General features: G+C 40.4%; 1 protein-coding gene across 5 annotated transcripts in view; it reads right to left on the bottom strand.

Annotated features, from left to right (window-relative positions):
* Positions 1 to 23,828, bottom strand: part of SCAMP1 (secretory carrier membrane protein 1) — a 148,390-nt gene that overhangs the window by 66,832 nt on the left and 57,730 nt on the right. For all 5 annotated transcript variants that reach the window (XM_027971482.2, XM_060418764.1, XM_042252006.1 and 2 more), the window contains 2 exons: positions 3,619 to 3,717; positions 2,534 to 2,642 (listed from right to left, as the gene is read on the bottom strand). In XM_027971482.2, the coding sequence (XP_027827283.1) occupies positions 2,534 to 2,642; positions 3,619 to 3,717 (208 nt within the window). The remainder of the gene's footprint in view (positions 1 to 2,533; positions 2,643 to 3,618; positions 3,718 to 23,828) is intronic.

Below are 23,828 nucleotides of genomic sequence, written 5' to 3'. Positions count from 1 at the left end.
GACTCTGGCTCTCACATGAAACCCATGCAGATTTTAAGTCTCTACCATTTCCTCCTCAGTATCTACGATCTTTAAATATAATTCCTAACCCACATAAAGAGGCAAAATCTGCTTTTAAACTTTTCAGTTTTCTTCTGTTAACTCCATGAAGAAACACAAGCTAACTAATACCAAAGAACCAAATTTGGAAATCTCCAAGTCTGGAAAGAATGTCAAAAGGAGAGATGTAAGAAAAGCATAAAAATATGTGAAAACTACATGAAGCAATCATGAGAAAGAAGTTAAGGAATTACAGCACCTTCAAAACCCAGAGAAAAAAATTCCAATTGTAAGGAGAAAAAATGTGTCTATATACAGAAATTAGACCGAAAATAGGGCTTGGGAAGTGGCAGAGAGACTGGGGAGATAAAAAACTAAAGAAGTCAAAACATTGAAAACAAAGAGTAAAAACAGCACCTAAAGGCCATTTTCTCATTTTACATATCATATCCCACACTCATAAATTCGATTTTACATACTTTTTCATAGATGAGGAAAATTTTCATAGTGGGAAAAAAGCATCCTCTATTTCTGATTCTTCCCAACATGCCTCCACTGTTTTATCACTCCTTTCAAACTTTATATAGTTCACACATCTCTCAGACAAGTCTCACACTACTTGAGAAGCTGAGAACCGGAGTAAAGAACAGAGGCTCTGAAACTAGAAGTACTTACACATCCATTGTCTAGGAGACCTTGAACAACTTATTCAACCTCCTGAAGACTCTGTTTCTACACTCATAAAGTGAGAACAACTTACCACCCTTCCTATATTGTACTGAGGATGAAATGAGTTAACAGATGAAAAGTACTTAAATGTATAACCTACAGCAATTCCCTTAATTTCTCACACTTCATTACTATTTCATTTACTAAAACATCTCTCATAGAAGCAATCTGTATTAGTCAAAGTTAAGGGAACAGGACAGATTTTTGTTACATGAATTTTAGAAACACTGATCTCAATTAAACTTTTAGTTCCTCCTTTCACAGATGCTGTCTCTGATGTTGCAAGCAAGAAATGGCCCAGGATAAATGTGTCCTCCTGAGGCCCTTGTTGTTGTTCAGTCACTCAGTCGTGTCCAACTCTGCAACTCCATGGGCTGTGGCATGCCAGGCTTCCCTGTCCTTCACCATCTCCCAGAGCTTGCTCAAACTCATGTCCATTGAGTCAGTGATGCCATCCAACCATCTCGTCCTCTGTCGTCCCCTTCTCCTCCTGCCTTCCATCTTTCCCAGCATCAGGGTCTTTCCTAAAGAGACAGCTCTTCACATCAGGTGTATCGGAGCTTTAGCATCAGTCCTTCCAAGGAATATTCAGGGTTGATTTCCTTTAGGATTAACTGGCTGGATCTCTGTGCAGAGTCTCCTCCAACACCACAGTTTAAAAGCATCAATTCTTTGGTGCTCAGCCTTCTTTATGGTCCAACTCTCACATCCATGCACAACTACTGGGAAAACCATAGCTTTGACTGGATAGACCTTTGTTGGCAAAGTAATGTCTCTGCTTTTTAATTGTCATAGCCTTTTTAGTATGAAAAGGCAAAGAAATATGACATGAGGCCCTAGACTTATAGTCTAAGATAAGGAAAAAACAAGCAGTATATTATCACTCTCCTAATACTGTCAATGCCATAACTATCCAGACATGTTCACAGTAATTTGTCTAGCTCTCTCATCCCTTCGTATCAGAGACTTTCTAGCTCTCCCTAAGCTCTCCTTTGAACTGACTGACCTTGGCAGTCACAGCCTGAATGGATTTCACATCAAATAATCAATTCGCCTCTTAGTTATTTCTTTGTTGTTGCTGTGTCTGCTAAGTTGTGTCCGACTCATTTGAGATCTGATGAACTATAGCCCACCAGGCTCCTCTGTCCATGGGATTCTCCAGGCAATAATACTGGCGCGGGTTGCCATTTCCTTCTCCAGGGGATCTTCCTGACCCAGGAATCAAACCCACATCTCCTGCACTGGCACACAGATTCTTTACCACTGAACCACCAGGGAAGTTACTTATTTGGCACCATCAAAATACCCAGGCTTCCTAGAGTCACCATAGGTGTTATTTTTTAAACCCGGTTTTGACATATATAGATATACTTGTGAGGATAGGGGCAGATTAACTTGCAATTGGTCTGAATAAACCAGAAGTTACCAGCTAAATGCAGTCAAACATAGGGTACACTCCCATGTACGCACAAAGCTTCAGTAGACCCAGCTGAAGGTCCAAGTGCAGAATGAAAGGCTCCTGATTTACAATAAAGTAAAACCATATTTTCATTCACTTGTGAAGAGTCTAACACTGTTCTAATCTATTAAAATACTGCAAATCAGCCGAGATCAGAGAACTACAGAGTATCAAGCAGGAAGTCTGCCATATCTGATCTCCTTGATAGAATAACAGGGCAGAGTTTTATCTACGGACCGAATGACCTACGGCTGGTGCAGGCCTGTTAAGGAGGTTATTTTTATTTCAAACATCTTTGGACACTACCATGTTGACTGAGGTTCTGCATTTCTCGTTCTCGACGGTCTAACTCTGCCGCTTTTCTTTCTAGTTCTTCCTGGCGCTTAAGAAGCTCAGCTTGGGCCAAGGCATGTTCCTAAACAGAAAATAAGGGAACACCTTGTCAGAAGTGGAAAATACAGTAATATTTCTCCTTCTACTATACTCCTACTTCTCTACTATGCTAGAAACTTAATTCAACTACTATTCCACAATAGAGGAATTCACTGAAGATTACAGTTTCAAAAAATATTATGGAACTATTTGGCCCATTTTGGCCTTCTGGTTATGAAAATAACCCTCAATAGGAATGTTGGGCCCATTAGGACAAGAAAAAATTCTCTCAGTAAGAGAAGTTATAATCCTAAGGTAATTGGGAAAATGAAATTAAGGGGAACCGTGGCTAAATCAGAACGAGGGACAGAGACAGAACAGTTGAGGAAAAGGGACGAATAGAGAAAAGGCCAACTGAATTTAGCTCTTACGACTTGGATTAGATGGTACCTAAGGTTCCCAGTGCAGGAATACTATATAATTCCTTATATTTTACAAGATAATGAGGTACAAGGAAGATATGGTTAAGAAATTCAGGTTTATAAATCCATCTGCCTTTATGTAATACCAGGCATCTTATTCATCTCCTCTTTTCTTGGTATTTTTGCCACCTTCTATTGACTACCAATATACTTTGCTTAGCCATCCTAACTTTCTTCCAATAATATCTATCTGATCTTATCATTGTTACTGTAATGGAATTGTGTATTAAAAAGTGAGACCAAAAGCAATAAAAATTTCACTACACAAGTTATACACCAAGATGACAGGAATTCAATAGCTGCTAATAATGGAGCAAAGCAAATCAATACTTTGAAAATGAGGTATGAGTATTATAGGGCTGAGAAACTACTAGCCCAGCTTCAAAAGTGAGTTAAAAATTAAACAAGAAGGATCAGTCAACTATACTCCAATAAAATTAATAAGGAACACTATATAAAGAAGTATTTTGCTCTAAAAGCAAATGTTATTGATATTATAATTTCCCATATGAATTAACACATGTAACATGAACTAACCTTTGCAATCTGTGTATAAGCTGGATGTTCCTCTGTTGGCTTCATTATTGCTGGCTGTGTACTGGGTACATTAGGCATTTTCACATTACCCGGTGGAGGCTAGGAAGATTAAGGACAAATTAAATAACATAGAAACCCAACTTCAACTTCTTTCAAAAAGTATATCAATAAAAACCAAAATGCCGAGAACTGCCTCACTTGCTCCCCTAACTTCTTATAATCAAGTGTGTGGTAATGAGCTACTTAAGAGTTTCATCTCCATTTTCTCAAATTTGTTCATTTCTTAACTCTTCAGTTTGGCTGCTACTTCCAGCACTACACCACTGGCACTCTCCTCCAGGACACTGTACATTAAAAACAAAATGAAAACAAAAATCCTGCAAGTATGTCTTTTTAGTAAGATACAGATAGCACCAAACTGAAGAATTCATCCCAAGGTTAACTGTTCACTAGGTTAACTGTCCACTCTTTCCATCTAATAAAGTTATGTTCCAGTGACCCTAAAAAGTAAATAGGAACAGTATTGGCAGAACCCCAGTAATACTCCTTGAAAAGAATCAGAGGGAAGACATTAGGGAGATGGAACATACACTGCACAGCTCCACTCTGCCAATGAGGACCAACAGTATGTGAAAGTAGCTACAACTTCAAAAAGTAGGTAGATATCTACAAGTAGGGAATTGGTTACATTACTGTATACACATACAATGCAGTCATCAAAAGGAATGAGTTAGCTCTACAGAAGAATGCCCTTTAAATACTAAATGAAATAAAGCCAACTACAGACCAGCTTGCATAGGACCAATTTTTTTTCTTTTATGAAAACAGTTGTATATGTCCAACTTTTTTATGAACACAGTTATATATGTCCAGAAAAATATCTAGAATGTCCCAGCAACCTATCAAAGAGATTTGTACCTTTTGCTTTATACATTCTCTATTAATTGCCTTCTCTCACTATACTACTTTTTCATCAGTCAAAAAATAATTGTAGATATTTTATAAAACAGCCACAAGAAAAAGAGGACAAGAAAGAGAAGAAGAAAAAAAGAAAACAAAACATACAAGCAAGCAGCTGCAGAGAGAAGTTCAATGATCAGAAGAACTATTAAACTTGAAGACACCACCCATGCAGCTTAATTTTACTCTGACACAGCAAACAGCAGCCCTAAAAAGGAAGCCAGACACAACCAAAGATATAAATGGAATACATCTGACTCTAAAATTCCTATGGAAATGTCAAGAGCTAAGAATAGGTCAAACAATTCTGAAGATGATGAAGGTAGGCAGACCTGTAATATCAAGACTTAATATAGAGAGGAGACAAGATAGCAGAAGAGCAGGTGGACAGGGAGTACATCCTTCTCCATGGACACATCAAGAAAACACATTCAGATACAGAAGATCTTGCAGAACACCAGCTAAGAGCTGGCAGGAGCCCCTGACCACCAGAAAGGAAATATAAATCCAAGCAAAACTCAGCAGAATGAAGGAAGGTGGGGAAAAAGAGAAGAGTAAGCAGGACTGGACCTGCACCCAAGGGGTGGGGGAACTGGAGCAGGGGTCAGATTGATACATTAGAGCAACTGTTTAGGACACAAGGGTAGCATTTGAGGCCGTTGGAAGAGTGCAGCAGCTGACCTGTGACCGTCTGAATGGAGTGAGATCCACAAAGCCAATCCTCGCCACAGTCCTACATACCCTGGAAAGGGACAGAAGTCCCCTGGAATGCATGGTGGCTGAGAGCAGGAGCTTATGGGTTGGAGAGGAATCTCACGGCAAAGTATACTGTTGACTGCAAGGAGATGGCCCAAGGGGACATGAGGGAGAAGACTGCAGTGGTCAATGCCTTTGGAAGAAACCTAGGCAATGATGGAGTCAAGGCAATACTTCTGAGTCACTCACAGGGGGTGGAGCCATCACCAGAGCCTCTCTCCCTCCATATTCCAGCACATGCAGCTGACCAAAAAAGACCCCAGAGAGGGTGGCCCTTTAAGTGCCTGACGCAGTAAGCAACAGAGAAGGACCTTTGAATACCAGATGCCAGGGGCTAGAAAAAGACTCTACTAGAGCCATAGTTCCTGCACCTAAGGCTGCTGGCGCCCCTACACACCTGGCACTGCCAGACTCCCCACAGCCCAAGCAGCTGTGCCACCTCCATGCTCAATCCTTACTGGGCCAGAGTTTCCAGAGGCTAGAAAAAATCCTAAGGGTCCCACATCTCCTGTGCCTGTGGTTACCAGATCCCCTCTGTACTTGGCCCTACCAGGGTCCCTGCTATCCAAGCATTTGGGTCACCTCCATACCTGGTACTCAGTGGGCAGACCCAAGTCCTCCAGGGCAAACTCCTGTGGATAAGCCACATGCGGCTGTTGTTCAGCTGCTAAGTTGTGTCTGACTCTTTGCAACCCCATGAAGAACAGCATGCCTTTACTATCTCCCGAGGTTTGCTCAAACTCATGTTCATTGAGTCAATGATGCCATCTACCTATGTCATCCTCTGTAGCCCCATTCTCCTCTAGCACTCAGTCTTTCACAACATCAGGGTCTTTTCCAATGAGTCAGCTCTTCACACAACATAACCAAAGTATTCCTTGGAGCTTCAGGGTCAGCATCAGTCCTTCCAATGAATATTCAATGTTGGTTTCCTTTAGGAATGACTGGTTTGATCTCTCTGCTGTCCAAGGGACTCTAAAGAGTCTTCTCCAGCACCACAGTTTCAAAGCATCAAAAATTAAGGAATCAATCCCATTTACCATTGCAACAGAAAGAACAAAGTACTTGGGAATAAACCTACTTAAGGAGACAAAAGAGCTGTATACAAAAAAATGATAAGACACTGATGAAAGAAATCAAAGACAACAAAAACAGATGGAGAGATATTCCATGTTCCTGGGTTGGAAGAATCAATATTGTGAAAATGAAGAGACTACCAAAAGCAATCTCCAGACTCAATGCAATTGCTCTCAAATTACCAATGGCATTTTTCACAGAGCTAGAACAAAAAACTTCACAATTCGTATGGAAACACAAGAGACCCCCTAATAGCCCAAGTAATCTTGAGAAAGAAGAATGGAGCTGGAGGAATCAATCTTCCTGACTTTAGACTATACTACAAAGCTACAGTCATCGAGACAGTATGGTACAGGGACAAAAATCAGAAATATATATCTATGCAACAAGATAGAAAGGCCAAAGATAAACGCACACACTTATGGGCACCTTATCCTTGACAAAGGAGGCAAGAATATACAAAGGCAAAAATACAGTCTCTTCAGTAAGTAGTACTGGGAAAATTGGACAGCTATGTGTAAAAAAAATGAAATTAGACTATTTCCTAACAACATACACAGACAAACTCAAAATGGATTAAAGATTTATATCTAAGACCACAAACTATAAACTCTTAGAGGAAAACATAGGCAGAACACTCTATGACATAAATCACAGCAAGATCCTCTACTACCCACCTTCCGGGGTAATGGAAAAAAAAATTAACAAATGAGACCTAATTAAACTTGAAAGTTTTTGCATGGGAAAGGAAACTGCAAACAAAGTGAAAAGACAACCCTCAGAATGGAAGAAAATAATGGCAAATGAAATAACTGACAAAGGATTAATCTCCAAACTTTACAAGCAGCTCATGCAGCTCAATACGAGAAACAAACAGCCCAATCGAAAAGTGGGCAGAAGACCTAAACAAACATTTCTCCAAAGAAGACAAACAGATGGCTAATAAACACATGAAAAGATGCTCAACATCACTCATCATTAGTGAAATGCAAATCAAAACTACAATGAGGTATCTCCTCACATCAGTCAGAATGGCCATCATCAAAAAAAAATCTATGAACAATAAATGCTGGAGAGCATGTGGAGAAAAGGGAACCCTCTTGCACTCTTGGTGGGAATGTAACTATACAGCCACTATAGAGTCCTTACAAAATTAAGACTGAAACTACCATGTGACCTAACAATCCTACCACCGGGCACATACCCTGAGAACCCATAGAAAAAGACACAGGTATCCCAATGTTTACCTCAACACTATCTACAACAGCTAGGACATGGAAGCAGTCCAGATGCCCACCACAGATGAACAGAAGCTGTGGAACAGATATATAGAGGAATATTACTCAACCAAAAGAAGAATGCATCTGAGTGGGTTCTAATAAAGTAGATGAACCTAGAGCCTATTATACAGAGTGAAGTAAGTCAGAAAAATAAATATCACAAATTAATGCATATATATGGAATCTAGAAAGATGGTGCTGATGAACTCATTTGTACAGCAGCAATGGAGATGCAGACACAGGAACAGACTTGTGGACACGGGCAGGGTGGAAGGAGGGAGGGGGATGAATGAAGAGTACCATGAAAACATATACACTACCACACGTAAAACAGACAGCCACTGGGGATTTGCTGGATGTTCAGGGAGCTCAAACCAGTGCTCTGAGACAATCTAGAGGGGTGGGATGGGGTGGGAGGTGAGAGGGAGGTTCAAGAGGGAGAGGACATATGTATGTATACCTGTGGCTGATTCATGCTGATGCACAGCAGAAACCAGCATAATCTTATAAAGCAACTATCCTTCAATTAAAAATAAATTTAAAAAAAAAACGACTTAACGTAGAGACATCCCTAGTGATCCAATGGTTGAGAATCTGCCTGCTGTTTTGAGGGACATGGGCTCAATTCCAGGTCCAGGAGGATCCCACATGTCACATGGCAACTAAGCCTGTGCACCACAACCACTGAAGCCTGTGTGCCTGAGAGCCCATGCTCCTCAACAAAAGCAGCCTCCAAAATGAAAATCCCAAGCACTGCAACTAGAGAGCAGCTGCCACGCCAACTAGAGAAAGCCCATGAGCAGCAACGAAGATCCAGTGCAACCAAAAAAATAGTAATTTTTTTTTTAAAGAAAAAGATTCAATATGGTAATAAACAGTGTGGTACAGATGCCAAAGACATAGAAAACACCAATATACAGCAGGGAAACAGAAATAAATCCTGTAAAACTTGATACCTAATAGAAGTCATACCACAAAACAGTGGAGAAATAATGTATTAGTCACTAACGAGCTGAGACAACTAGTTAACCAGATGGAATAATTAAACTAGATTTCCACTTGATATCACATACAAATACATAAAAAGCAGAGATTTTGCTGACAAAGGTTCATCTAGTCAAAGCTATCATTTTTTCATAGTCAGGTGTGGATGTGAGAGTTGGACCATGAAGAAGGCCGAGCACGGAAGAATTGATGCTTTTGAATTGCGGTGCTGGAGAAGACTCTTGAGAGTCCCTTGGACTGCAAGGAGATCCAAGCAGTCAGTCCTAAAGGAAATCAATCCTGAATAGTCATTGGAAGGACTGATGCTAAAGCTCCAATACTCTGGCCACCTGATGTGAAGAGTCGACTCATTAGGAAAGACCCTGATACTGGGAAAGATCAAAGCCAGGAGAAGGGGATGACAGAGGACGAGATGGTTGGATGGCATCACTGACTCAATGGACATGAGCTTGAGCAAGCTCTGGGAGATGGTGAAAGACAGGGAAGTCTGGCATGCTGCAGTCCATGGGGTCACCAAGAGTCGGACATGACTAAGCAATTGAACAACAATCACAAACAAAAATAAATTCTATGTGGATCAATTACGTAAAGGTGAAAAAACAAAATTTAAACACTTTTAGGAGGGAATGCAAACCACTCCAGTATACTTGCCATGAGAACCCCATGAGCTGCATAAAAAAGCAAAAATATGTAATACCAAAAAATGAATCCCCCAGGTCGGAATGTGTCCAATATACTATTGGGTAAGAGGGGAGGACAACTACTAACAGCTCCAGAATGAAGAGGCTGGGCCAAAGTGAAGATGATGCTCAGCTGCAGATGTGTCTGGTGATGAAAGTTAAAATCCAGTGTTCCACAGGAACCTGGAATGTTAAATCCATGAATCAAGGTAAATTGGACATGGTCAAGCAGGAGATAGCAAGAGTAAACATAGACATCCTAGGAGTCAGTGATCTAAAATGGATGGGAATGAGTGAATTTAAATCAGATAACCATTATGTCTACTCTGTGGGCAGGAATCCCTCAGAAGAAATGGGGTAGCCATCATGGTCAACAGAAGAGTCTGAAATGCAGTACCTGGATGCAGTCTCAAAAACAACAGAATAATCTCAGTTCATTTCCAAGGCAAACCATTCAATATCACAGTAATTCAAGCCTATGCTGAAGAAGCTGATCAGTTCTATGAAGACCTAGAAGACCTCCTAGAACTAATACCAAAACAAAAATATGTCCTTTTCATTATAGGGGACTGGAATGCCAAAGCAGGACGTCAAGAGATACCTGGAGTAACAGGCAAGTTTGGCCTTGGGGTACAAAATGAAGTAGGTCAAAAGCTAACAGAATACTGCCAAGAGAATGCAGTGGTCATAGCAAACACCCACTTTCAACAACAAAAGAGATGACTTTACACATGAACAGCATCAAATGGTTAACATCAAAGTCAGATTGATTACATTCGTTGTAGCCAAAGATGGAGAAGCTGTTCTACAGACAGCAGAAACAGAGCTGGAGCTGACTGAGGCTCAGATCATCAGCTTCTCATAGCAAAATTCAGGCTTAAACTAAAGAAAGTGGGGAAAACCACAAGGCTAGCCAGGTACAACTTAAATCAAATCCCCTATGAATATATAGTAGAAGTGACAAAGAGAGTCAAGGGATTAGAGCTAGTAAACAGAGTGCCTGAAGAACAAAGGTCCATAGTATTGTACAGGAGGCAGTGAACAAAACCATCCCAAAGGAAAACCAAAGTGAGAAGGCAAAACTGTTGTCTGAGGAGGCTTTACAAATAGCTGAAGAGAGAAGAGAAGTGAAAAAGCAACAGAGAAAGGTGAAGGTAGACCAACTAAGTTCCAGAGAACAGCAAGGAGAGACAAGAAGGCCTTCTTCAATAGCGCAAAGAAATAGAGGAGAACCACAGAACGGGAGAAGACCAGCGATCTCTTCAAGAAAACTGCAACTATCAAAGGAACATTTCATTCAAAGATGGACACAATAAAGGACAGAAGCAGTAAAGACCTAATAGACGAGATCAGGAGATGGAAAGAATGCACAGAAGAACAGTATGGAAAATATCTTAATGACCCAGATAACAATGTTGGTGTGGTCACTTACCCAGAGCCAGACATTAATGAAGTCAAGTGGGCCTTAGGAAGCACTGCTATCAATAAAGTTAGTGGAGGCTGTGATGGATTTCCAGCAGAGCTATTTAAAATTTTAAAAAGATGGTGCCACTGAAGTGCTACACTCAATATCCAAAGTGCTACCAAATTTGGAAAACCTAGCAGTGGCCACAGGACTGAAAAAGGTCAATCCTCATCCCAGTTCCCAAGAAGGGCAGTATGAAAGAATGTTCAAACCATTGGACAACTACACTCATCTCCCACGCTAGTGAGGTTATGCTCAAAATCCTGCACAATGGGCTTCAGCATTATTTGAATTGAGAACTTCCAGACGTTCAAGTGGAGCGTTGAAAAGGCAGAGGAAACAGAGATCAAACTGCCAACATTTGCTGGATCAGAGACAAAGCAAGGGAATTCCAGAAAAACATCCACCTCTGTTTCATTGACTTTACTAAAGCCTTTGAATATGTGGATCATAACAAACTGTAGAAAACTCTTAAAGAGATGGAAATACCACACCATCGTACCTGTACCTGCATTTGGGTCAAGATGAAACAGTTAGAACCCTGTATGGAAAAACTGACTGGTTCAGGATTGAGAAAGGAGTGTGATGACAAGGTTACTTATGGTCACCCTGCTTACTGAACTTATAGGCAGAGCATGTAAGAAACACCAGGATGGATGAGTTACAAGCTGGAATCAAGACTGCCGAGAAAAATACCAACAATCTCAGATATGTGGATGATACCACTCTAATGGAAGAAAATGAAGAGGAAATAAAGAACATCTCAATGAGATAGAGGACAGAGAGTGAAAAAGCTGGCATAAAACTCAATATTAAAAAAAACTAAGATCATGGCATCTGGTTCTATCACTTCATGGCAAACAGAAGGGAAAAAGGTGGAAGTAGTGACAGATTTCCTCTTCTTGGATTTGGAAAGCACTGTAGATGGTGACTGGAGCCATGAAATTAGAAGACAATTGCTTCTTGGCAGGAAAGCTATGAAAAGCTGAACGCTGTGTTAAACATATCACTTTGCCAACAAAGGTCCCTATAGTCAAGGTTATGGTCTTTCCAGTAGTCACATATGGTTGTGAGAGCTGGACCATAAAGAAGGCAAAGAGCTGAAGAATAGATGATTTCGAACTGTAATGCTGGAGAAGACTCTTGAGAGCTCCGTGGAAAGCAAGGAGATGAAACCAGTGAACCCTAAAGGTAATCAACCCTGAATACTCATTGGAAGGACTGATGCTGAAGCTGAAGCTCTAATACTTTGGCCACCTGATGTGAACAGTTGACTCACTGGAAAAGACCTTGATGCTAGAGAATACTGAGGGCAGGAGAATGGGACAACAAAGTTCAGATGGTTGGATGGCACCACCAATACAATCAACATGAACTTGGGCAAACGCTGGGAGACAGTAAGGGACCAGGAAGCCTGGAATGCTGCCGTCCATGAGGTCACAAAGAGTCAGAAAAGATTTGGCAAATGAAAAACAAAAAGCAAAAAAATATACATGAATATTTTCATGAATTCAAAGCATGTAGAGCTTCTGAAATATATAAGCTATAGAAATTTTTGTGTATCCTGTCTATGATGTATTGAAAGTGAGTAAAGCAGCCTGATCACTCACCTAGAGCCAGACACCCTGGAATGTGAAGTCAAGTGGGCCTTAGAAAGCATCACTATGAACAAAGCTAGTGGAGGTGATGGAATTCCAGTTGAGCTATTTCAAATACTGAAAGATGATGCTGTGAAAGTGCTGTACTCAATATGCCAGCAAATTTGGAAAACTCAGCAGTGGCCACAGGACTGGAAAAGGTCAGTTTTCATTCCAATCCCAAAGAAAGGCAATGCCAAAGAATGCTCAAACGACTGCACAATTGCACTCAACTCACATGCTAGTAAAGTAATGTTCAAAATTCTCCAAGCCAGGCTTCAGCAATACGTGAACCGTGAAATTCCAGATGTTCAAGCTGGTTTTAGAAAGGCAGAGGAACCAGAGATCAAATTGCCAACATCTGCTGAATCATGGAAAAAGCAAGAGAGTTCCAGAAAAACATCTATTTCTGCTTTATTGACTATGCCAAAGCCTTTGACTGTGTAGATCACAACAAACTGTGGAAAATTCTGAAAGAGAGGGGAATACCAGACCACCTGACCTGTCTCTTAAGAAACCTTCTTGAGAAGCAACAGTTAGAACTGGACATGGAACAACAGACTGGTTCCAAATAGGAAAAGGAGTACGTCAAGGCTGTATATTGTCACCCTGCTTATTTAACTTATATGCAGAGTACATCATGAGAAACGCTGGGCTGGAAGAAGCACAAGCTGGAATCAAGTCTGCTGGGAGAAATATCAATAACCTCAGATATGCAGATGACACCACCCTTATGGCAGAAAGTGAAGAGGAACTAAAGAGCCTCTTGATGAAAGTGAAAGAGGAGAGTGAAAAAGTTGGCTTAAAGCTCAACATTCAGAAAACGAAGATCATGGCATCTGGCCCCATCACTTCATGGGAAATAGATGGGGAAACAGGGGAAATAGTGTCAGATTTTATTTTTCTGGGCTCCAAAATTACTGCAGATGGTGATTGCAGCCATGAAATTAAAAGACGCTTACTCTTTGAAAGGAAAGTTATGTTCAACCTAGACAGCATATTAGAAAGTACAGACATTACTTTGCTGACTAAGGTCCATCTAGTCAAGGCTATGGTTTTTCCTGTGGTCATGTAGGGATGTGAGAGTTTGACTGTGAAGAAAGCTGAGCACCGAAGAATTGATGCTTTTGAACTGTGGTGTTGGAGAAGACTCTTGAGAGTCCCTTGGACTGCAAGGAGATCCAACCAGTCCATTCTAAAGGAGATTAGTCCTGGGTGTTCACTGGAAGGACTGATGCTAAAGCTGCAACTCCAATACTTTGGCCATCTCATGCAAAGAGTTGACTCATTGGAAAAGACCCTGAAGCTGGGAGGGACTGGGGGCAGGAGGAGATGGGGATGACAGAGGATGAGATGGCTGGATGGCATCACCGACTCAATGGACATGAGTTTGAGTGAACTCAGGGAGTTGGTGATGGACAGGGAGGCCTGGAGTGCCATGATTCATGGTGTCACAAAGAGTCAGACACGACTGAGTGACTGAACTGGAACTGGACTGGACTGGAAAGCAGCCTAGAACTCATAAATGATCAATGAGTATTTGTAAAATTAAGGTGGTAGCTGTTCAGTAGCTCAATCATGTCCGACTCTTTGCAACCCCATGGACTACAGCACGCCAGGCTTCCTTGTCCATCACTATCTCCCAGGGCTTGCTCAAACTCATGACCATTGAGTCAGTGATGCCACCCAATCATCTCATTCTCTGTCATCCCCTTCTCCTCCTGCCTCCAATCTTTCACAACATCAGGGTCTTTTCTAATGAATCGGCTCTTCAAATCAGTGGCCAAAGTAGTTCTTCCAATGAATATTCAGGATTGATTTCCTTTAGGATTGACTGGTTGAGCTCCTTATAGTTGAAGGACTTTCAAGAGTCTTCTCCAACACCACAGTTCAAAAGCCGATCAATTGTTCGGCTTTTAGACAAAGAATAAGGTTAGCAAATACATAAACCATAAAGTTAATATTAACAAATTCAGCTATACTGAAATACAGTAACAAGGCGAAAAGTCAATCACAAACTGGGAAAAACTGGTTACAACAGACTTCACCAAAAATACCTGCTGCTCAGAATACAGGAAGAACTGTTACAAATCCATAAAGATACAAACTACTAACAGAAAAATAGGCAAAATATGCGAACAGACAATACCAAGAAGAGAAAACAGGAATGGCCAATAAAACTATGAACTAACGGTTTAACATCACTAGTAATCAAGAAATATAAAAACAGTGACATACCATTCCAAAACCATGAGATAGGAAAATGTAAAGCCTGAAGTACCAAACTTTGTAATTACAGTGTATACACAGTGGTATAAAAATTAAAGCATATGATAGAGAAGCTTTCCAAATCAGTGGGAAAGAAAAGATACTGATAAATGGCGCTAGGATAATTATTTAAATATTTGGGAGAAAAAAAATCAGATCCATACCCCACCAGAATAAATTCCAAATGAATTCAAGTTCAATGTAAAAAGGAAAAAAAGAAACTATAAAGATACTAGAAATAGTACAAGTACATAGAATATAGATGACCACCTGATCTTGGCTTGGAGAAAAGCCACAGAGTAAAGATTCGTGAGAAATCACAATGAAAAGAAAATACACCTGACAACATAAAAATTTAGAGCTCCGATGATATAAAGCATTTCACAGATGAGTTTAAGACAAGATCTAAATGATACACAACTATAGACAATTAGTTAATATTTTTCATTATGTACAAATCAGTACAAAATAGAGGAGCATGTTATGGGGGGAAATGCATTTTAAATATCCTTAACCAGGCTGCTTACACAAAAGAAATACAAAGAGAAAATAAATATATTCAAAATGTCAACCTCATTAATAATCAAAAAAATGCAAATTTCACCAAACATTTTTTACATGATTATTACCATAAGACTATCAACATATTTTGGAAAAGATGTGACAAAATGGATATTTCTCACACCCTGATATTGGGAATATAAACTAGCTCATAAAATAATCCCGGAGACAATTTGATATTATGTTTAAGAGCCACTGAAGTATTTATACCCTAGGACCCATAAACAGCTACTACTAAAAAACAGTATACAGAAATAAAACAAGGTATGCACAAATACATGTATGCCAAAATGCTCCCTACAGCATTATTTATAAAAGCAAAAAAGTCAGAAATATACCCAAATGTCCAATAATATATAAAATGTAGATAAATTGATAAATTATGATCCATTCATAGGACAGTATATTATGAAGCTATTTAAAAATTCTGAAAGAATAATGAAATGAGGAAAGCTTCTACACGGAAGTCATAAAACAAAACTGTATATGCAGTATAATCTCAATTTCTGATTTTAAAATGCATCAGTATACCAACAGTGATAATTTCTGACTAGTGGAATTTAAAGTTTTCTTGTAATTTTTTATCTCCATTATAATTTTTATCACAAGATATGTATTCTCTAGTCTAGCTGCCTATTCCCTGACTCCAATATTTCATATTAGTAGGCAGAAAAACTGACACTGATCAATCCTGACTGTTCAACTAGAAAATCAGAGCCCTGAAGCATCACCCTCTTGGTTTAATGAGTAGCAACAACGAAACAGTGACCAAATAAAATGCCTGACAAAGTTAGTTTGGCAGCTCAATTCAGAAAAATCATACAAGAAATTATTAAAGAATTCACCCTGGTGAAACTACAGTATAAATTCTTTTTTAAAAAATTAATTATTTTTTATTGAAGGATAATTGCTTTACAGAATTTTGCTGTTTTCTGTCAAACCTAAACATGAATCAGCCATAGGTATCCATATATCTCCTCCCTTTTGAACCTCCCTCCCATCTTCCTCCCTACCCCACCCCTCTAGGTTGATACAGAGCCCCTGTTTAAGTTTCCCAAGACATACAGCAAATTCCCTTGGCTAGCTATTTTACAGTGATGGACAGAGAGGCCTGGGGTGCTGTGATTCATGGGGTCGAAAAGAGTTGGACATGACCGAGAGACTAAACTGAACTGAATGTAAGTTCAGTTACTCTTTGCATGTTACTCTTTGCATACATCTAACCCGCTCCTTCCCTCTCCCCATGTCAAGAAGTCTATTCTCTATGCTTCTCTACTGTTGCCCTGTAAATAAATTCTTTAGTACCATTTTTCTAGATTCTGTACATATGTGTTAGAAAACAGTATTTATCTTTCTCTTTCTGACCCACTTCACTCTGTATAATAGGTTCTAGGTTGATCCACCTCATTAGAACTGACTCAAATGTGTCCCTTTTTATGGCTGAGTAATATTCCATTGTGTATATATACAACTTCTTCATCCATTCATTTGTCGATGGACATCTAAGTGGCTTCCATACTCTAGCTATTATAAATAGTGCTGCAATGAACAATGGGATACATGTGTCTCTTTCAATTTTGGTTTCCCCAGGGTATATGCCTAGGAGTGGAATTGCTGGGTCATATGGTGGTTTTATTCCCAGTTTCTTAAGGAATCTCCATACCGTCTTCCATAGCAGGTTTATCAATTTACATTCCCACCAACAGTGCAAGAGTGTTCCCTTTTCTCCACACCCTCTCTAGCGTTTATTGTTTGTAGACTTTTTGATGAGTGCCATTCTGACCAGTGTGAGGTGATATCTCATGAAACTACAGAATAAATTCTTTACTGCTTTAAGTAACAAATGAAGTATTAAGTATAATGAAGGTAAAAATGAAGGCTGGTTTAGAGATCAGTTCAGTTCAGTCACTCAGTCGTGTCCAACTCTTTGCAACCCTATGAATCGCAGCACGCGATTCCAGCTTGTGCTTCTTCCAGTCCAGCGTTTCTCATGACGTACTCTGCATAGAAGTTAAATAAGCAGGTGACAATATATAGCCTTGACGTATTCCTTTTCCTATTTGGAACCAGTCTGTTGTTCCATGTCCAGTTCTAACTGGTGCTTCCTGACCTGCATACAGATTTCTCAAGAGGCAGGTCAGGTGGTCTGGTATTCCCATCTCTTTCAGAATTTTTCAGTTTGTTGTGATCCACACAGTCAAAGGCTTTGGCATAGTCAATAAAGCAGAAATAAATGTTTTTCTGGAACTCTCTTGCTTTTTCCATGATCCAGCGGATGTTGGCAATTTGATCTCTGGTTCCTCTGCCTTTTCTAAAACCAGCTTGAACATCTGGAATTTCACGGTTCACGTATTGCTGAAGCCTGGCTTGGAGAATTTTGAGCATTACTTCACTAGCGTGTGAGATGAGTGCAATTGTGTGGTAGTTTGAGCATTCTTTGGCATTGCCTTTCTTTGGGACTGGAATGAAAACTGACCTTTTCCAGTCCTGTGGCCACTGCTGAGTTTTCCAAATTTGCTGGCATATTGAGTACAGCACTTTCATAGCATCATCTTTCAGGATTTGAAAGAGCTCTACTGGAATTCCATCAACTCCACTAGCTTTGTTCGTAGTGATGCTTTCTAAGGCCCACTTGACTTCACATTCCAGGATGTCTGGCTCTAGATGAGTGATCACACCATTGTGATTATCCGGGTCGTGAAGATCCTTTTTGTACAGTTCTTCTGTGTATTCTTGCCATCTCTTTTTAATATCTTCTGCTTCTGTTAGGTCCATACCATTTCTGTCCTTTATCAAGCCCATCTTTGCATGAAATGTTCCCTTGGTTTCTCTAATTTTCTTGAAGAGATCTCTAGTCTTTCTCATTCTCTTGTTTTCCTCTATTTCTTTGCACTGATCACTGAAGAAGGCTTTCTTATCTCTTCTTGCTATTCTTTGAAACTCTGCATTCAGATGCTTGTATCTTTCCTTTTCTCCTTTGCTTTTTGCCTCTCTCCTTTTCACAGCTATTTGTAAGGCTTCCCCAGACAGCCACTTTGCTTTTTTGCATTTCTTTTCCATGGGGATGGTCTTGATCCCTGTCTCCTGTACAATGTCACGAACCTCATTCCATAGTTCATCAGGCATTCTATCTATCAGATCTAGGCCCTTGAAGCTATTTCTCACTTCCACTGTATAATCATAAGGGATTTGATTGAGGTCATACCTGAATGGTCTAGCGGTTTTCCCTATTTTCTTCAATTTGAGTCTGAATTTGGTAATAAGGAGTTCATGATCTGAGCCACAGTCAGCTCCTGGTCTTGTTTTTGTTGCCTGTATAGAGCTTCTCCATCTTTTGCTGCAGAGAATATAATCAATCTGATTTCAGTGTTGACCATCTGGTGATGTCCATGTGTAGAGTCTTCTCTTGTGTTGTTGGAAGAGGGTGTTTGCTATGACCAGTGCATTTTCTTGACAAAACTCTATTAGTCTTTGCCCTGCTTCATTCCACATTCCAAGGCCAAATTTGCCTGTTACCCCAGGTGTTTCTTGACTTCCTACTTTTGCATTCCAGTCCCCTATAATGAAAAGGACATCTTTTTTGAGTGTTCATTCTAAAAGGTCTTGTAGGTCTTCATAGAACCTTTCAACTTCAGCTTCTTCAGCATTACTGGTTGGGGCATAGACTTGAATTACTGTGATACTGAATGGTTTGCCTTGGAAACGAACAGAGATCATTCTGTCGTTTTTGAGATTGCATCCAAGTACTGCATTTCGGACTCTTCTGTTGACCATGATGGCTACTCCATTTCTTCTAAGGGATTCTTGCCCACAGTATTAGATGTAATGGTCATCTTAGTTACATTCACCCATTCCAGTCCATTTTAGTTCACTGATTCCTAGAATGGCGACATTCACTCTTGCCATCTCCTGTTTGACCACTTCCAATTTGCCTTGATTCATGGACCTGACATTCCAGGTTCCTATACAATATTGCTCTTTACAGCATCAGACCTTGCTTCTATCACCAGTCATATCCACAGCTGGGTATTGTTTTTGCTTTGGCTCCAACCCTTCATTCTTTCTGGAGTTATTTCTCCACTGACCTCCAATAGCATATTGGGCACCTACTGACCTGGGGAGTACCTCTTTCAGTATCCTATCATTTTGCCTTTTCATACTGTTCATGGAGTTCTCAAGGCAAGAATACTGAAGTGGTTTGCCATTCCCTTCTCCAGTGGACCACAATCTGTCAGACCTCTCCACCATGACCCACCCGTCTTGGGTTGCCCCATGGGCATGGCTTAGTTTCATTGAGTTAGACAAGGCTGTGGTCCTAGTGTGATTAGATTGACTAGTTTTCTGTGAGTATCTTTCAGTGTGTCTGCCCTCTGATGCCCTCTTGCAACACCTACTATCTTACTTGAATTTCTCTTACCTTGAGCGTGGGGTATCTCTTCACGGCTGCTCCAGCAAAGCACAGCCACTGCTCCTTACCTTGGATGAGGGGTATCTCCTCCCGCCGCCCTTCCTGACCTTCACCGTGGGATGGCTCCTCTAGGCCCTCCTGTGCCCCCACAGCCACCACTCCTTGGATGTGGGGTTGCCCCTCCCGGCCGCTGCCCCTAGCCTTAGGCGTGGGGTTGCTGCTCCCGGTCACTGCCCTGGCCTTGGGCATGGGGTTGCTCCTTCCTGCTACCACCCTTGGCCTCGGGCGCCAACCCTCCCTTGGGCGTGGGGTTGCCCCTCCCGGCCATCGCCCCCGACCTCGGATGCGGGGTAGCCCCTCTTGGCCGCCACCCCTGACCTCGGACACCGGGTAGCTCCTCTTTGCCGTTCCTGCGCCGTCGCTGCCTGGCACTCTAGGCCACCCCCTGACCTCAGACGTGGGGTAGCTCTTGGCCACGCTTAGTGCACCGGCCCGCCGCCGCCACCTGCGCTTAGTGTTTAGAGCTAGTATTTTATATATCTGAGGTAATAGTTGCTGAGGGTATAGCAATGATGAGAAGTGCTGGAGAAGCACAAATCTCTAATAATACTAACATTAACCTGATGTATCCCAATAATTTCTTCAAATTTGTCAATGCTAGCTAAATCTCTACCCAGCTCTGGAACCAGTATTTTCATCAGCCACAATATGCGTGATTAGCCACCTCAAGCTGAGTATAGCTCTTGTCATTATTAACAACCTGCTCTGATAATGGCTCCAAATTCTTTTCCAACTTTTCACATCTGCACATATGAATAAAAAGAAAAGTAAAACAATCCACTCAACATTTTCATTTACAGCCAACACAGCAGAACGCATTTGTAGAGACACCTCTGATTTGCAATACCTAAAAATACTGTTCAAAATTGGGAAGGGAGTGCATCAAGGCTGCATATTACCACCCTGCTTACTTAACTTATATGCAGAGTACATCATGAGAAATGCTGGGCTGGATGAATCACCAGATGGAATCAAGCTTCCTGGGAGAAATATCAATAACTTCAGATATGTAGACCTTATGGCAGAAAGTGAAGAAGAACTAAAGTGCCTCTTGATGAAAGTGAAAGAAAAGAGTGAAAAAGCTGGCTTAAAACTCAACATTCCAGCTATACTACAAAGTAACAGTCACCAAGACAGTATGGTACTGGCACAAAGACAGAAATATAGATCAATGGAACAAAATAGAAAGCCCAGAGATAAATCCATGCACCTATGGACACCTTATCTTTGACAAAGGAGCCAAGGATATACAGTGGAGAAAAGACAATCTCTTTAACAAGTGGTGCTGGGAAAACTGGTCAACCACTTGTAAAAGAATGAAACTAGAACACTTTCTAACACCATACACAAAAATAAACTCAAAATGCATTAAAGATCTAAATCTAAGACCAGGAACTATAAAATTCCTAGAGGAAAACAAAGGTAAAACACTCTGACGTAAATCACAGCAGGATCCTCTATGACCCACCTCCCAGAATAATGGAAATAAAAGCAAAAATAAACAAATGGGACCTAATTAAACTTAAAACCTTTTGCACAACAAAGGAAACTATAAGCAAGGTGAAAAGACAGCCTTCAGAATGGGAGAAAATAATAGCAAATGAAGCAACTGGCAAAGAATTAATCTCAAAAATATACAAGCAGCTTGTACAGCTCAATACCAGAAAAAGAAATGACCCAATCAAAAAATGGGCCAAAGAATTAAACAGACATTTCTCCAAAGAAGTCATACAGATGGCTAACAAAAACATGAAAAGATGCTCAACATCACTCATTATCAGAGAAATGCAAATCAAAACCACAATGAGGTGCCATCTCACGCCAGTCAGAATGGATGCTATCAAAAAGTCTAAAAACAATAAATGCTGGAGAGGATTGGAGAAAAAGGAACCCTCTTACATTGTTGGTGGGAATGCGAACTAACACAGCCACTATGGAGAACAGTGTAGAGATTCCTTTAAAAACTGGAAAAAGAATTGCCATACAACCCAGCAATACCACTGCTGGGCAAACATACCGAGGAAATCAGAATTGAAAGAGACACATGTACCCCATGTTCATTGCAGCACTGTTTACAATACCCAGGACATGGAAGCAACCTAGATATCCATCGGCAGACGAATGGGTAAGAAAGCTGTGGTACATATACATAATGGAATATTACTCAACCATTTAAACGAATGTATTCGATCAGTTCTAATGAGGTGGATGAAACTGGAGCCTATTATACAGAGTGAAGTAAGTCAGAAAGAAAAACACCAATACAGTATATTAACACATATATATGGAATTTAGAAAGATGGCAATGATGACCCTATATGCGAGACAGCAAAAGAGACACAGATGTAAAGAACAGACTTTTGGACTCTGTGGGAGAAGGTGAGGGTGGGATGATTTGAGAGAATAGCATTGAAACATGTATATTATCATATGTGAAACAGATCACCAGTCCAGGTTCAATCCATGAGGCAGGGTGCTCAGGGCTGGTGTGCTGGGATGACCCTGAGGGATGGGATGGGGAGGGAGGTAGGAGGGTGGGTCAGGATGGGGAACACATGTACACCCATGGCTGATTCATGTGAATGTATGGCAAAAACCACCACAATACTGTAAAGTAATTAGCCTCCAATTAATATAAATTAAAAAAAAAAACCCTCAACATTCCAAAAACTAAGATGGCATCCAGTCCCATCACTTCATGGCTAACAGATGGGGGAAAAAATGGAAACAGTGACAGACTATTCTCTTGGGCTCCAAAATCACTGAGGATAGTGATTACAGCCAGGAAATTAAAAGATGCTTGCTCCTTGGAAGAAAAGCTATGACAAACCTAGACAGCATATTAAAAAGCAGATTGATCACTTTGCCAACAAAGGTCTGTATAGTCAAAACTACAGTTTTTCCAATAGTGATGTACAGATGTGAAAGCTGGACCATAAAGAAAGCTGAGTGCCAAAGCACTGATGCTTTTGAATTGTGGTGCTGGAGAAGATGTGGGAGTTTCTTGGGCTGCAGGGAGATCAAACCAGTCAATCCTAAAGGAAATCAACCCTGAATATTCACTGATGAAGGACTGATGCTAAAGCTGAATCTCCAATAATTTGGCCACCTGATGTGAACAACCAACTCATTGGAAAAGACCCTGAAGCTGGGAAAAACTCAGATCAGGAGAAGGGGGTGACACAGAATGAGATGGTTGGATGGTATCATCAACTCAATGGACATGAATCTGAGCAAACTTCAGGAGACAGTGAAGGACAGGGAAGACTGGCATGTTGCAGTCCATGGGTTGCAAAGAGTTGGACACGACTGAGCAACTGAACAGGAATAACAAAAATCCTGAATCAAATTTCATTTAAATAATATTATAAATACCTGACTAAGCTAACACGAAATCCTGAGAGGCCAGAAAGTAGATAAAACTGTGAATCCAAACAAAGAAGAGCCTTGATGTCATCTCATTAACAAAATCACTAGAATTCAATAAACTAGAGACAAAGCTTGGGAGTCCATGCAAGGTAAAAATCAATCTGAGATCACTACGTAAAGCCAGGACTTCTAAAAAGCCAACATTCTCAGTGGACAAGCAAAAGAGCAGCTTCACAAAAAAGAAACGGTATAAATACTTGCCTCTCTTGCTCTTGACTCTGCATAGGAAAGGAAAAAATAAAAATAAAAATCTTCCTCAAGAACTAGTAATCCTAAACTGCCACGCTGAAAACTTGAGGCCATGTTTCACACTACAGACAAAATATTCCAAGTTGAAATTTTCATTTCAAGATAATCTAGGTTTGCAAGTATCTGGCAAAAGTAGAGGAACACACTTTAGAACTAAGCTTCAAAGAATTTTCACAGCTCAACCTCCAAGTAACTTTGACTCCTTATTTAAATACAGAAGGAAGCAAGTCATCATGAGCAAAGATCTACAGATCCACAAACTAAAAAGTAAGACGAGAGATACTGGAATAATACAAATGGAACTTACAGAAATGAAAACTATAATAATTAAAATTATAAATTTAATAGACAAAAATGAAACAGCAGACTACACAA

This window comes from Ovis aries, chromosome 7 (assembly GCF_016772045.2).
Source record: "Ovis aries strain OAR_USU_Benz2616 breed Rambouillet chromosome 7, ARS-UI_Ramb_v3.0, whole genome shotgun sequence".
NCBI lineage: Eukaryota > Metazoa > Chordata > Mammalia > Artiodactyla > Bovidae > Ovis > Ovis aries.
Note: the sequence above shows the minus strand (reverse complement) of the source record. Positions and strands in the feature narration are given on the sequence as shown.